Source organism: Nesoenas mayeri (genome assembly GCF_963082525.1).
Source record: "Nesoenas mayeri genome assembly, chromosome: 35".
In the NCBI taxonomy this organism is placed as follows: Eukaryota; Metazoa; Chordata; class Aves; order Columbiformes; family Columbidae; genus Nesoenas; species Nesoenas mayeri.
In genome coordinates this window covers 196,844-212,176 of record NC_137576.1, presented here as the reverse complement: position 1 = coordinate 212,176, position 15,333 = coordinate 196,844, and the positions used below count along the sequence as shown (strand labels likewise).

Below are 15,333 nucleotides of genomic sequence, written 5' to 3'. Positions count from 1 at the left end.
GTCCCTCCCATAACCTGGGTCCTCCCCACAGACCCCTGAGTCCCTCCCGAACGCCTGGGTCCCTCCCGGACGCCTGGGTCCCCCCACAGACCCCTGGGGTCCCCCCACAGACCCCTGGGTCCCCCCTCCGAACGCCTGGGTCCCTCTCGGACACCTGGGTTCCTCCCGGACGCCTGGGTCCCCCTGGGACGCCTGGGACCCCCCGGACACCTGGCTCCCCGCCCAGTTTACAATAATTACTTTATTTTAACATCATTAATTACAGACGGTAAAATCGCCCGGCGGGGGGTGGGGGGAGGGGCACGTCCTGAGGGGTGGGGGCGGGGGGGGTGGGGCAAACCCTGAGCACCGCCCCAAAAACACCCCTCCCCCTCTCCCCTCCCCCATCTCCGCGCACCTATTGCTTGTTGGGGGAGGGGCGGCCCCTCCCACCCCTGCCCCCCCTGGTTGGGGGGGGGACGATTCCAGACCCCCCCCCTAGTTCCCACCCCAAACTGGGCGCACTGGGAAGGGGGGGAGGGGAATAAATACAATCTTCCAATAGATTAAAATCCCCGCCCCCCCCGGGGTGGGGGGGTGCCCGTGGGTGGGGGGCACCCATGGGTGGGGGGGCGGGGGGGTCACATCATGCCCAGTTGCAGCAGCGTGTTGGCGTAAATCATGGGCTTGACGTTGGGGTGAGGCTGCGGGGGGAGGGGGGGTCAGCGGGGGCGGGGGCAAGGCTGCCCCTCCCCCACCCCCCACCCATCCCCCCATCCCGGCCCCTCCCCCCCCAGCACCCCAAATAGACCCAGGACACCCCAAGAGACAACGAGGGGGTGTCCCGGTGTCCCCAGTTCAGTTTGGGGGGGTCCCAGTGTCCCCTGTTGGGTTTGGGGCTCCCAGTATCCCCGGGGGGCGTTCCCAGTCTCCCCCGCTGGGTATTGGGGTTCCCAGTATCCCCGGGGCGGGGAGGGGGTTCCCCAGGGTCCCCAGTTGGTTTTGGGGGTTCCCAGTTGCCCAGGGGGGCTCCCAGTGTCCCCAGTTGGGCTCAGGGGGGTTCCAGTGTCCCCAGTTGCCCGGGAGGGGGGGGGGTCCCAGTGTCCCCAGTTGGGCTCGGGGGGGTTCCCAGTGTCCCCAGTTGCTCGAGGGGCTCCCAGTGTCCCCAGTTGCCCAGGGGGCTCCCAATGTCCCCAGTGTCCCCAGTTGGTTTTGGGGGCTCCCCGTGTCCCCAGTTGCCCGGGGGGGTTCCCAGTGTCTCCAGTTGGTTTTGGGGGCTCCCAGTGTCCCCAGTTGGGCTCAGGGGGGTTCCCAGTGTCCCCAGTTGCCCAGGGGGGGTTCCCAGTGTCTCCAGTTGGTTTTGGGGGCTCCCAGTGTCCCCAGTTGGGCTCAGGGGGGTTCCCAGTGTCCCCAGTTGCCCGGGGGGGGTTCCCAGTGTCCCCAGTTGCCCAGGGGGGCTCCCAGTGTCCCCAGTTGCCCGGGGGGCTCCCAGTGTCCCCAGTACCCACCACTGCCGTGAACTGGTGGAAGTCGGGGCGCAAGTCGCTGCCGCGCAGGTGGATGTAGGAGCCCTTGTTCCCCATCTGGTCACTGCGGGGACACGGGGACAATGGGGACATGGGGACATTGGGGGCAAGGGGGCCAATGAGGACCATGAGGTCAATGGGGACATTGGGGACACTTGGGGACATACAGGAGGTGACACTGCGGCTCCCACTCCCCACCTGGTGCCACTGTCCCCGTGTCACTCACTTGCCCCCGTGACCCTCTGTCCCCATGTCCCCATGTGTCCCCATGTCCCCTGTGTGACTCACCAGTAGTTGGGCGCGGAGAAGACGGTGATGCACTGGCCCCATGTGTCCCCATGTGTCCCCTGTGTCCCCTGTGTCCCCATGTGTCCCCTGTGTCCCCATGTGTCCCCATGTCCCCTGTGTGACTCACCAGTAGTTGGGCGCGGAGAAGACGGTGACGCACTGGCCCCATGTGTCCCCATGTGTCCCCTGTGTCCCCTGTGTCCCCATGTGTCCCCATGTGTCCCCTTGTCTCCCCATGTGTCCCCAGTCCCATGTGTCCCCACGTGTCCCCTGTCCTGTGTCCCATGTGTCCCCTGTCCCCTGTGTCCCCATGTGTCCCCTTGTCTCCCCATGTGTCCCCTGTCCCCTGTGTCCCCATGTGTCCCCTGTCCCGTGTCCCATGTGTCCCCTGTCCCCATGTGTCCCCATGTCCCCATCACTCACCAGTAGTTGGGCGCGGAGAAGACGGTGACGCACTGGCCCCATGTGTCCCCATGTGTCCCCTGTGTCCCCTGTGTCCCCATGTCCCCATGTCACTCACCAGTAGTTGGGCGCGGAGAAGACGGTGACGCACTTGCCGCCGTGCGTGACCTCGTAGCCCTCGGCCTTGACCTCGTGGCTGCGGATGATGTAATCCAGCCGGTTCCGCGCCAGGAACCGCTCGGTGACGTCGGGGCCGAACTGGCAGCTCACGCCGCGCTTGCTGACCGAGCGGCCCTTCTGGGGACACACGGCAGGGAGGGCAATGGGGGTGTTGGGGGCAATGGGAGCATTGGGGGCGATGGGGACGTTGGGGGCGATGGGGACGTTGGGGGCGATGGGGACGTTGGGGGCGATGGGAGGAATGAGGACATTGGGGTCAATGGGAGGAATGGGGACGTTGGGAGGAATGGGGGCATTGGGGGCGATGGGGGCAATGGGGACATCGAGGGCAATGGGAGGAATGGGGACGTTGGGGTCAATGGGAGGAATGGGGACGTTGGGAGGAATGGGGGCATTGGGGGCAATGGGGACGTTGGGGGCAATGGGGACGTTGGGGGCAATGGGGACGTTGGGGGCAATGGGGGCAATGGGGGCAATTGGGGGCGATGGGGGCAATTGGGGGCGATGGGGGCAATGGGGACGTTGGGGACAATGGGGACAATGGGGACGTTGGGGACAATGGGGACGTTGGGGGCAATGGGGGCAATGGGGGCAATGGGGGCAATGGGGACGTTGGGGGCAATGGGGACCTTGGGGGCAATGGGGACGTTGGGGGCAATGGGGACGTTGGGGGCAATGGGGGCGTTGGGGGCAATGGGGACGTTGGGGACAATGGGGACGTTGGGGACAATGGGGGCAATGGGGGCAATTGGGGGCAATGGGGACGTCGGGGGCAATGGGGACGTCGGGGACAATGGGGACGTCGGGGACAATGGGGACGTCGGGGACAATGGGAGGCGTTGGGGACAATGGGGACGTTGGGGACAATGGGGACGTTGGGGGCAATGGGGGCAATGGGGGCAATGGGGGCAATGGGGGCAATGGGGACGTTGGGGGCAATGGGGACGTTGGGGGCAATGGGGACGTTGGGGGCAATGAGGGCAATGGGGGCAATTGGGGGCAATGGGGACGTTGGGGGCAATGGGGACGTTGGGGACAATGGGGACGTTGGGGACAATGGGGACGTTGGGGGCAATGGGGACGTTGGGGGCGTTGGGGGCAATGGGGGCGTTGGGGGCAATGGGGGCGTTGGGGGCAATGGGGGCAATGGGGGCGTTGGAGGCAATGGGGGCAATGGGGGCGTTGGGGACAATGGGGGCAATGGGGGCAATGGGGACGTTGGGGGCAATGGGGACGTTGGGGGCAATGGGGGCAGTGGGGGCGTTGGGGACAATGGGGGCAATGGGGGCGTTGGGGACAATGGGGGCAATGGGGGCAATGGGGGCGTCGGGGGCAATGGGGGCGTCGGGGGCAATGGGGGCAATGGGGGCGTCGGGGGCAATGGGGGCGTCGGGGGCAATGGGGGCGTTGGGGGCGTTGGGGGCAATGGGGATGTTGGGGGCAATGGGGGCAATGGGGGCAATGGGGGCGTTGGGGGCGTTGGGGGCGTTGGGGGGCGTTGGGGGCGTTGGTGGCAATGGGGACGTTGGGGGCATTGGGGGCATTGGGGGCGATGGGGGCAATGGAGGTGTTGGGGACTCACCTGTGGCTGCGGGTCGGACCAGAGCAGGTCACACATGGGCCCTGTGTGGGGACAAGTCGGGGGGGTTTGTCCCGGGGGGGTGCCAGGGCCACCCCGGGGGACCGGGGGCCAGCGGGACCGTCACCCCGTCACCCACCCGAGTCCGGGGGCTGGCGGTTGCGCTCGATCTTGCGGATGTCGTCCAGGGTGACGCCGTCCTCGCTGAACAGCCCCCCATGCATGATCTGCGGGGACAGCGGGGACCCCCGGCGGGGACAGGGTCACCCCGACCCCCTGGGGACACTGGGGACATGGGGGACCCCCCTGGAGGGGACAGGGTCACCCTGACCCCCTGGGGACACTGGGGATCCCCCTGGAGGGGACAGGGTCACCCCAACCCCCCGGGGACACTGGGGACATGGGGGACCCCCCTGGAGGGGACAGGGTCACCCCCGACCCCCTGGGGACACTGGGGATCCCCCTGGAGGGGACAGGGTCACCCCGACCCCCTGGGGACACTGGGGACATCAGGGACCCCCCACTGGGGACAGGGGTCACCCCGACCCCCTGGGGACATTGGGGACCCCTCTGGAGGGGACAGGGTCACCCCGACCCCCCGGGGACATCGGGGACCCCCCTGGAGGGGACAAGGTCACCTCGACCCCCTGGGGACACTGGGGACATGGGGGACCCCTCTGGAGGGGACAGGGTCACCCCGACCCCCCGGGAACATCAGGGACCCCCCTGGAGGGGACAGGGTCACCCCAACCCCCTGGGGACACTGGGGACCCAGCCCAGGGGTGGGTTGGGGACACAGGACACAGTTGGGAACACAGGGCGGGGTTGGGGACACAGGATCAGGTTTGGGGACACTGGGACAGGTTCAGGACACCCCGGGGACACTGGCGGGGTTGGGGACAGGTTGGGGACAGGTTACTGGGGTGTCCCCTCACCAGGACCCTCCCGTTGATACACTGGACCTGGTTGGGGACACCCCAGGGCTGGCTTGCAGACACAGGATCAGTTTTGGGGACACAGGATGGGGTTTGGGGACACAGGGCTGGGCTGGTGACACCCAGGGGACACTGGTGGGGTTGGGGGACAGCTGGGGACAGCTGGGGACGGGTGCCAGGGGTGTCCCCTCACCAGGACCCTCCCGTTGATGCACTGGGCCAGCGGGAGCCACTCGAAGACCTCGCTGAACAGCGCGAACATCTGGGCCGTGTACTTGGCCTTGACCTCGCCCTCGAACCCGTAGATCTGGTTCATGGTGTCGGTCTCGTGGTTCCCTGCGGGGACAGCGCGGGGACAGTGGGGACATTGTGGGGACATCACAGGGACATCATGGGGACACCAGGGCTGGGGGCGAGGGGATGAACCCCAAACCTGGGGACACATCCGGGCCAGGGCCCTACAGGGGACATGGGACACGTCCCCAAACCCGGGGGACAAAGGGGACACGGGAGGTGACCCAACCCCCACCCCATGAGCGATGTGTCCCCACCGAGCCCCAGCGCCCGGGGCCAGGGCTGGGGGTCAATGCCCCCATCCCGGGGTCAATGTCCCCATCCCGGGGTCAATGTCCCCATCCCGGGGCTGGTGTCCCCATCACGAGATTGATGTCCCACCTGGGGCCGTGTCCCCACCCCATGACCAATGTGTCCCCACCCCAGGGCCGGTGTCCCCCCCCAGGGCCATGTCCCCCCCACATCCATGTCCCCATCCTGGGTCCGGTGTCCCCACCCCGGGGCCAGTGTCCCCCCTCGGGTCCGTGTCCCCATCCCAGGGGGGTGACAGCCGTGTCCCCCCCCGGGTCCGTGTCCCCCCAGGTCCGTGTCCCCATCCCGGGGGGTGACAGCTGTGTCCCCCTCGGGCCGGTGTCCCCCCTGGGTCCGTGTCCCCCCCCAGGCCGGTGTCCCCCCCGGGTCCGTGTCCCCCCCCGGGTCCGTGTCCCCCCCCAGGTCGGTGTCCCCCCCGGGTCCGTGTCCCCATCCCGGGGGGTGACAGCCGTGTCCCCCCTGGGCCGGTGTTCCCCCTGGGTCCGTGTCCCCCCCCGGGTCCGTGTCCCTCCCAGGTCCGTGTCCCCCCCGGGCCGGTGTCCCCCCCCGGGTCCGTGTCCCCCCCAGGTCCGTGTCCCCCCCGGGTCGGTGTCCCCCCCGGGTCCGTGTCCCCCCCGGGTCCGTGTCCCCCCCTGGGTCCGTGTCCCCCCCCGGGTCCGTGTCCCTCCCAGGTCCGTGTCCCCCCCAGGTCGGTGTCCCCCCCTGGGTCCATGTCCCCCCCGGGTCCGTGTCCCCCCCCGGGTCCGTGTCCCCCCCAGGTCGGTGTCCCCCCCAGGTCGGTGTCCCCCCCGGGTCCGTGTCCCCGCCGGGGGGTGGCAGCGTGTCCCGCGCGGTCACCTCGCAGCAGGTGGAAATGCTCGGGGTACAGCAGCTTGAAGCCGAAGAGCGTCAGGATGACCTCGACCGAGAAGGAGCCGCGGTCCACGAAGTCCCCGTTGAAGATCTGTCACCGCTCAGGAAAACAACGGCCCCTCCCCGCAGCACGGGGACACGGGACACGGGGACACGGGACGTGGGGACAGCGGGACAGGGGGACGGGGGGACACCGGGGACAGCGGCGGCCCCTCGCCGGGACCCCCCACTGATGGCCTGGGAGGGGACAGCCGGGGGTGGGATGGGGACATGGGGACAGACTGGGGACACAGGAGGGATTTGGGGACACCCCAGGGCTGGGTTGGGGACATGGGGACAGACTGGGGACATAGGGCAGGATTGGGGACACCGTGGCCCAGGGCTGGGGACATGGGGACACACTGGGGACATAGGACAGGCTTAGGGACACCCCAGGGCTGGGTTGGGGACATGGGGACGGATTAGGGACATAGGAGGGATTTGGGGACACCCCAGGGCTGGGTTGGTGACATGGGGACAGAATGGGGACATGGGGACAGACTGGGGGACACCCTGGCCCAGGGCTGGGGACATGGGGACAGATTGGGGACATAGGACAGGTTTGGGGACCCCCCAGGGCTGGGTTGGGGACACCCCGGGGCTGGGCTGGGGACACTGGGGACATGGTGACACTGGTGTCCCTCAGCAGGACCCTCCCGTTGACGCCCTGGGCCAGCGGGTGGAGTTGGGTACATGGGACGGGGTTGGGGACACGGGGCCAAGCTCAGGCCCCCCACGCAGGGCGGGTGACGGGTGACGCGGTGACGGGTGACGCGGTGACGCGGTGTCACCGTCCCGCAGTGGATACGTAGGGGTTGGACTCGGACGGGAGCCCGTTGAGCTCGAAGATGTTGAGCAGGTCGTAGAACTGGCCGTGGGTGTCACCGCAAACCGTCACCTTCTCCGTCTGCCGCGGGGACACGGCGCGGGGGCGTCACCCCCTGGGGACACCCCCTGGGGACAACAGCCCCGGGACAACACCCCCGGGACAACACCCCCGGGACAACACCCCTGGTGACACCACCCCGTGGGTACATCACCCCCTGGTGACACCACCCCGTGGGTACATGACCCATGGGGACACCCCCTGGTGACACCACCCCGTGGGTACATCACCCCCTGGGGACACCACCCCGTGGATATATCACCCCTTGGTGACACCACCCCTTGGGTACATGACGCATGGGGACACCCCCTGGTGACACCACCCCGTGGGTACAGTGCCCCTGGTGACACCCCCTGGGGACACCACCCCATGGATATATCACCCCTTGGGGACACCACCCCGTGGGTACATCCCCCATGGGGACACCCCCTGGTGACACCACCCCGTGGGTACATGACCCCTTGGGGACATCACCCCTGGTGACACCACCCCGTGGGTACATGACCCATGGGGACACCACCCCCTGGTGACACCACCCCGTGGGTACATCACCCGTGGGGACACCCCCTGGGGACACCACCCCGTGGGTACATCACCCCTGGGGACACCACCCCGTGGATACATCCCCCATGGGGACACCTCCAGGTGACACCACCCCGTGGGTACATGACCCCTTGGGGACACCCCCATGGGGACACCACCCCGTGGATACATCCCCCGTGGGGACACCCCCTGGTGACACCACCCCGTGGATACAGCGCCCCTGGTGACACCACCCCGTGGATATATCACCCCTTGGGGACATTACCCCGTGGGTACATCACCCATGGGGACACCACCCATGGGGACATCACCCATGGGGACACCACCCCATGGATATATCACCCCTTGGGGACACCACCCCGTGGGTACATCCCCCATGGGGACACCACCCCGTGGATACATCACCCATGGGGACACCACCCATGGGGACACCACCCCGTGGATACATCACCCATGGGGACACCACCCCGTGGGTACATCACCCCTTGGGGACATCACCCCGTGGGTACATCCCCCATGGGGACACCACCCCGTGGGTACATCACCCCTTGGGGACATCACCCTGGTGACACCACCCCGTGGGTACATCCCCCCTTGTGACACCACCCCGTGGATACATCACCCATGGGGACACCCCCTGGGGACACCACCCCGTGGGTACATGACCCATGGGGACACCCCCAGGTGACACCACCCTGTGGATACATCACCCAAGGGGACACCCCCTTGGTGACACCACCCCGTGGGTACATCCCCCATGGGGACACCACGCCGTGGGTACATCACCCATGGGGACACCACCCCGTGGGTACATCACCCCTTGGGGACACCCCCTTGGTGACACCACCCCGTGGGTACATCCCCCATGGGGACACCCCCTGGTGACACCACCCCGTGGGTACATCCCCCAAGGGGACACCCCCTTGGTGACACCACCCCGTGGGTACATCCCCCATGGGGACACCCCCAGGTGACCCCACCCGTGGGGACGTCGCGCGCCCCCCGTTGTCACCCACCCACCTCCTTCAACGTCGTCTCCACCAACGTGGGCAGCTTGGCCAGAACCTCCTTGACCTGCACCAGGATCTGCGGGGACACCAGGGGACAGGTGGCACCGCGGGGGCGCTGGGGGGCGCTGGGGGGCGCTGGGGGGCGCTGGGGGGCGCTGGGGGGTGCCGGGGGGCGCTGGGGCACCTGGTAGGCGCACTTGCGGTGCAGCTTCTTCTGCTGGCGGTACCACTGCATCAGCTCCGTCATGAAGGTCAAGGTCACCTTGCCGTCCTCCAGCTTGGGGCCGCTGTACTCGTCCTCGATGGCTGCGGGGACAGGGGGACGCGTGGGGACACGTGGGGACAGAGGGGACAGTGGGGACGGGGGTTCTGGCCAGCCCTGGAGGGACATGGGGGTCTGGGTGTCACAGCGGGGGGACGTTTGTGGGGACACCAGGAACCTCAACGGGGACACCAGGAACCTCATGGACACATCAAGTCCCTTGTGGGGACACCAGGAACCTTGTGGGGACCCTCATGGGGACACCAAGACACCAGGAACCTCATGGGGACCTTCGTGGGGACCCCAAGAACCTCATGGAGACATCAAGACCCTTGTGGGGACCCCAGGAACCTCATGGGGACCCTTGTGGGGACGCAAGGAACCTCATGGAGGAACCAGGACCCTGTGGGGACCCCAGGAACCTCATGGGGACCCTCAGGGGGACCCCAGGAACCTCATGGGGACATCAAGTCCCTTGTGGGGACCCCGGGAACCTCATGGGAACCCCAGGAACCTCACGGGGACACCAGGAACCTTGTGGGGACCCTCATGGGGACACCAAGACCCCAGGACCCTTACGGGGACACCAGGAACCGGAGGGGCCCATGTGACCATTTGGTGGGATTTGGGGGTGATTTTTGGGGTGAATTCAGGGTATTTGGGGGGGATTTTGGAGTACGTTTGTTTTGGGGTGATTCGGGGTGACTCGGGGCTGTTTTAGGGGTGAATTTGGAGGTTTTTGGCTCACTCGTGCTCTCGATGTCCAGCGTGTCCACCACGGAGCGCCGGGGGTTTTGGGGTGATTTTGGGGTGATTTCGGGGTGATCTCGGGGTGTGTTGGTTCGGGTGACTTGGGGCCGGTTTTGGGGTGAAATCGAGGGATTTTGGCTCACTCATGCTCTCGATGTCCAGCGTGTCCACCACGGAGCGCCGGGGGTTTTGGGGTGTTTCGGGGTGATTTGGGGGTGATTTTGGGGTGATTTTTGGGGTGATTTCAGGGTGATCTCGAGGTGTGTTGGTTCAGGTGACTCGGGGCTGTTTTTGGGGTGAATTGGCGGGTTTTTGGCTCACTCATGCTCTCGATGTCCAGCGTGTCCACCACGGAGCGCCGGGGGTTTTGGGGCGTTTTGGGGTGATTTGGGGGTGATTTTGGGGTGATTTTTGGGTATGTTGGTTCAGGTGACTCGGGGCCGGTTTTGGGGTGAATTGGCGGGTTTTTGGCTCACTCATGCTCTCGATGTCCAGCGTGTCCACCACGGAGCGCCGGGGGTTTTGGGGTGATTTTGGGGTGATTTCGGGGTGATCTCGGGGTGTGTTGGTTCGGGTGACTTGGGGCCGGTTTTGGGGTGAAATCGAGGGATTTTGGCTCACTCATGCTCTCGATGTCCAGCGTGTCCACCACGGAGCGCCGGGGGTTTTGGGGTGATTTTGGGGTGATTTCGGGGTGATCTCGGGGTGTGTTGGTTCGGGTGACTTGGGGCCGGTTTTGGGGTGAAATCGAGGGATTTTGGCTCACTCATGCTCTCGATGTCCAGCGTGTCCACCACGGAGCGCCGGGGGTTTTGGGGTGTTTCGGGGTGATTTGGGGGTGATTTTGGGGTGATTTTTGGGTGATTTCAGGGTGATCTCGAGGTGTGTTGGTTCAGGTGACTCGGGGCTGTTTTTGGGGTGAATTGGCGGGTTTTTGGCTCACTCATGCTCTCGATGTCCAGCGTGTCCACCACGGAGCGCCGGGGGTTTTGGGGCGTTTTGGGGTGATTTGGGGGTGATTTTGGGGTGATTTTGGGGTGATTTTTGGGTGTGTTGGTTCAGGTGACTCGGGGCCGGTTTTGGGGTGAATTGGCGGGTTTTTGGCTCACTCATGCTCTCGATGTCCAGCGTGTCCACCACGGAGCGCCGGGGGTTTTGGGGCGTTTTGGGGTGATTTTTGGGTGATTTCGGGGTGATGTCAGGGTGATCTCGGGGTGTGTTGGTTCAGGTGACTCGGGGCTGTTTTTGGGGTGAAACGCGGGGGTTTTGGCTCACTCATGCTCTCGATGTCCAGCGTGTCCACCACGGAGCGCCGGGGGTTTCGGGGTGATTTCGGGGTGATTTTTGGGTGATTTTGGGGTGATTTTTGGGTGATCTCGGGGTGTGTTGGTTCGGGTGACTCGGGGCCGGTTTTGGGGTGAATGGGCGGGTTTTTGGCTCACTCATGCTCTCGATGTCCAGCGTGTCCACCACGGAGCGCCGGGGGTTTTGGGGTGATTTTGGGGTGATTTCGGGGTGATCTCGGGGTGTGTTGGTTCGGGTGACTTGGGGCCGGTTTTGGGGTGAAATCGAGGGATTTTGGCTCACTCATGCTCTCGATGTCCAGCGTGTCCACCACGGAGCGCCGGGGGTTTTGGGGTGATTTTGGGGTGATTTCGGGGTGATCTCGGGGTGTGTTGGTTCGGGTGACTTGGGGCCGGTTTTGGGGTGAAATCGAGGGATTTTGGCTCACTCATGCTCTCGATGTCCAGCGTGTCCACCACGGAGCGCCGGCGCGGGTCGCTGGCGATGGCGCGCTCGAACGCCTTCTGCTTGACGATCTTGTGACACTCCTGGTACTTGAGCTTCGCGTCCTTGTCGTTGGGACGGACCTTCACCACCTGGGACAGACGGACGCTGCGGCGCCACACACGGGGACACCGGGGACAACCGGGGACAACCGGGGGACACTCAAGGGACACCCAGGGGACACCCGGGGGACACTCAAGGGACACCCAGGGGACACCCGGGGGACACGCAGGGGACACCCGGGGGAACGGGGACAACCAGGGATGGGGACAACCAGGGGACACCCAGGGACGGGAACTATTAGGGGACAGGGACACCCCTCAGGGGACGGGGACATAATGGCACCGCGAGGGTGACAAAGATGTCCCCAAGCTCCGGGGAAATAACATGCTGTCCCTTGGGGTCTTGGGGTGTCTCCAAGTCCCAGGGGGTGACACATAGTTCCCAAGCCCCAGGGGTGTCCCCAAGCCTTCTGGGGGGTGTCCCCAAGCCTTTGGGGGTGACACACTGTCCCCAAGCCCCAGGGGTATCCCCAGGCCCCAGAGGGTGACACATTGTCCCCAAGTGCATCCCCAAGCCCCGGGGGTGTCCCCAAGCCCCGGGGGGTGTCCCCAAGCCCCGGGGGGTGTCCCCAAGCTCCAGGGGGTGTCCCCAGGCCCCAGGGGATGTCACATTGTCCCCAGGCCCCAGAGGTGTCCCCAAGCCTCAGGGGGTGTCCCCAAGCCCCAGGAAGCGACACACTGTCCCCAAGCCCCGAGGGTGTCCCCAGGCCCTGGGGGGTGTCCCCCATGCCCAGGAGTGTCCCCCATGCCCAGGAGTGTCCCCCATGCCCAGGAGTGTCCCCCATGCCCAGGAGTGTCCCCAAGTCCAGGGGCGTCCCCAAGCTTTGGGGGGTGTCCCCAAGCCCAGGGGTGTCCCCAAGCCCCAGGAAGTGACACATTGTCCCCAAGCCCTGGGGGTGTCCCCAAGCCCCCCCTCACCGTCTCGTAGTCGCGCAGGGCGGCCTTGAACTTGCCCAGGGCCATGTAGCTGGCGGCGCGGCGGTAGTAGCCCTTGAGGTAGGCGCGGTCGAGCTGCAGCGCGCGCGTGGCGTCCGCCAGCGCGTAGCCGTACGCCTCGGTGCGCAGGTGCGCCAGGCTGCGGTTCCCAAAGTAGATGGCGTTGCCAGGGTTCAGCTCGATGGCCGCGCTGTAGAACTTCACCGCCTGCTCGTAGTCCTTGGCTATGGGGGGGGACAGGGGCCTCAGACCCACAGTGCACCCTATAGATCCCTACCTGGCACCCCCATCTATAGAGCTTCACCGCCTGCTCGTAGTCCTTGGCTACGGGGGGGGACACAGGGATGGGACCCACAGTGACCCCATAGATCCCTATGTGGCACCCCCATCTGTAGAGCTTCACCGCCTGCTCGTAGTCCTTGGCTATGGGGGCGGGACACAGGGATGGGACCCACATTGCACCCCATAGATCCCTATCTGGCACCCCCATCTATAGAGCTTCACCGCCTGCTCGTAGTCCTTGGCTACGGGGGGACAGAGATGGGACCCACAGTGACCCCCATAGATCCCTGACACCCCCATATATAGAACTTCACCGCCTGCTCGTAGTCCTTGGCTATGGGGGGGGACAGGGGCCTCAGACCCACAGTGCACCCCATAGATCCCTATCTGGCACCCCCATCTATAGAGCTTCACCGCCTGCTTGTAGTCCTTGGCTACGGGGGACACAGGGATGGGACCCACAGTGCACCCCATGGGTCACTATATGACACCCCCCCATCTATAGAGCTTCACCGCCTGCTCGTAGTCCTTGGCTATGGGGGGACAGGGGCCTCAGACCCACACTGGCCCCCTCCACAGCTCCCTATCCAGCAGCCCCATGGCTCCCCATCCAGCAGCCCCATTGCCCCCCACGGCTCCCCATCCAGCAGCCCCATTGCCCCCCATCTGGCAGCCCCATTGCCCCCCATGGCTCCCCATCTGGCAGCCCCATTGCCCTCCACTGCCCCCCATCTGGCAGCCCCCCACTCACCCCCCATAGCTCCCTATCCAGCAGCCCCATTGCCCCCCATGGCTTCCTGTCTGTCAGCCCCCACTCCCCCGGTTCCCCGTCCCCCCGGTTCCCCGTCCCTCTCGGTTCCCTGTCCCCCCTGGTCCCCCCGTCCCCCCCGGTACCTCGCCCCCCCCGGTTCCCCGTCCCCCCTGGTCCCCCCGGTTCCCCCGTCCCCCCCGTCCCCCAGTTCCCCGTCCCCCCGTCCCCCCCGGTTCCCTGTCCCCCCGGTTCCCCCGTCCCCCCCGGTTCCCGTCCCCCCCGGTTCCCTGTCCCCCCGGTTCCCCCGTCCCCCCTGGTCCCCCCTGTTCCCCCGTTCCCCGTCCCCCCCGGTTCCCCGTCCCCCCAGTTCCCCCATTCCCCCGTCCCCCCGGTTCCCCTATTCCCCCGTCCCCCCATTCCCCGTCCCTCCGTCCCCCCGGTTCCCTGTCCCCCCGGTTCCCCCGTTCCCCGTCCCCCCCGTCCCCCCGGTTCCCCGTCCCCCCGGTTCCCGTCCCCTCCGGTTCCCCGTCCCCCCTGGTCCCCCCGTCTCCCCGGTTCCCGTCCCCCCCGTCCCCCGGTTCCCCCGTGCCCGGTACCTTTGAAGAGCTCGTTGGCCCGCGCCTTGAGCGCCTCGGCGCGCTCCGCGTCGGCCGCGCTGGGGGCCGCGGGGGCCGCGGGGTCTCCGGGCGCTCCGGGCGCTCCGGGCCCGCCGGGGGCGCCGCTGTCCGCCCGCTCTCCCTCCGCCATCGCCGGGCCGTAAAGCGCCCCTGGCAACCGCCGGCAGCGCGGCCCCGCCGCGCCGCCAAGCACCGCCGCCGCTGTCGCAAAAGGCGGCGGGACCGGGGGAAGAGGCGGGGGGAAAGGGGAGGGGGGGTGTCGTAAAGCGCGCCGCGCGGCGGGGGAGGGCGGAACCATAGAGAGGAGGGGCCGAAGGGTTAGCACGGGGGCCGCGCTAGGCCGAGTCGGTTCCCTCTGAGTCCTCCCGCGGTGCCTCGTGTCCCCGTCGCTGTCACATCACCCCCCGTGTCCCCATCGCCCCGTGTCCCCCCAAGTCCCCATAACCCCCCATGTCCCGCAGTGTCCCCCCTGTCCCCCCATATCCCCATGTCCTCATATGTCCCGCATGTCCCCCCATATCCCCATGTCCTCATATGTCCCATGTCCCCCCATATCCCCATGTCCCCCCATATCCCCATGTCCCCCCATATCCCCATGTCCCCCATGTCCCCATCAACCTCCCAATGTCCCCCATGTCCCCCAGTCCCACATGTCCCCCCCATGTCCCCATGTCCCTCCATATCCCACATGTCCCCCCCATGTCCCCATCACCCCCCCAATGTCCCCCACGTCTCCAGATCCTTTGGGGGTTCAGAGCCAGTTTATTGGGGGGTGGGTGACACAGCGGGGGGGGGGGGGCGGTACAGGGCCCCCCCAAAGCGACATTTGCGGGGCGGGGGGGGAGGGGTGTGCGTGTGGGTCCCAGCGGCTCCGGTGGTCCCGGATTTTAGGGGGGGGGGGTGGGGGGGTCCCCGGGGTCCCCCCCAAAGGGGCGTTTTCAGCCCAGCACCAAGTGGGGGGATGGGCCCCCCCCGGGGGGGGGCGGGGTGAGGTAGGAGGAATTGAGGGAGGGGGGGGTCCCAAAAGTGGGGGGGTCCCCTATGAGGGAGGGTCACAAAT

General features: G+C 66.8%; 1 protein-coding gene across 3 annotated transcripts; it reads right to left on the bottom strand.

Annotated features, from left to right (window-relative positions):
* Nucleotides 1-226: 226 nt before the first annotated feature.
* Nucleotides 227-14,437, bottom strand: LOC308051244 (serine/threonine-protein phosphatase 5-like). 3 transcript variants are annotated; one of them, XM_080361605.1, is made up of 13 exons: nucleotides 14,253-14,437; nucleotides 12,606-12,847; nucleotides 11,570-11,717; nucleotides 9,010-9,131; nucleotides 8,836-8,901; nucleotides 7,195-7,293; nucleotides 6,333-6,438; nucleotides 5,083-5,225; nucleotides 4,094-4,181; nucleotides 3,958-3,998; nucleotides 2,314-2,492; nucleotides 1,488-1,569; nucleotides 227-683 (listed from the first exon to the last, which is right to left on the bottom strand). In XM_080361605.1, the coding sequence occupies exons 1-13, from the start codon at nucleotides 14,401-14,403 to the stop codon at nucleotides 621-623; spliced, it is 1,530 nt and encodes a 509-aa protein (XP_080217731.1). In that variant the 5' UTR covers nucleotides 14,404-14,437; the 3' UTR covers nucleotides 227-620. The 3 variants fall into 3 exon arrangements, with proteins under 3 accessions (XP_080217731.1, XP_080217733.1, XP_080217732.1); XM_080361607.1 differs by having other exon boundaries at nucleotides 227-665; XM_080361606.1 differs by having other exon boundaries at nucleotides 2,314-2,489.
* Nucleotides 14,438-15,333: the final 896 nt, after the last annotated feature.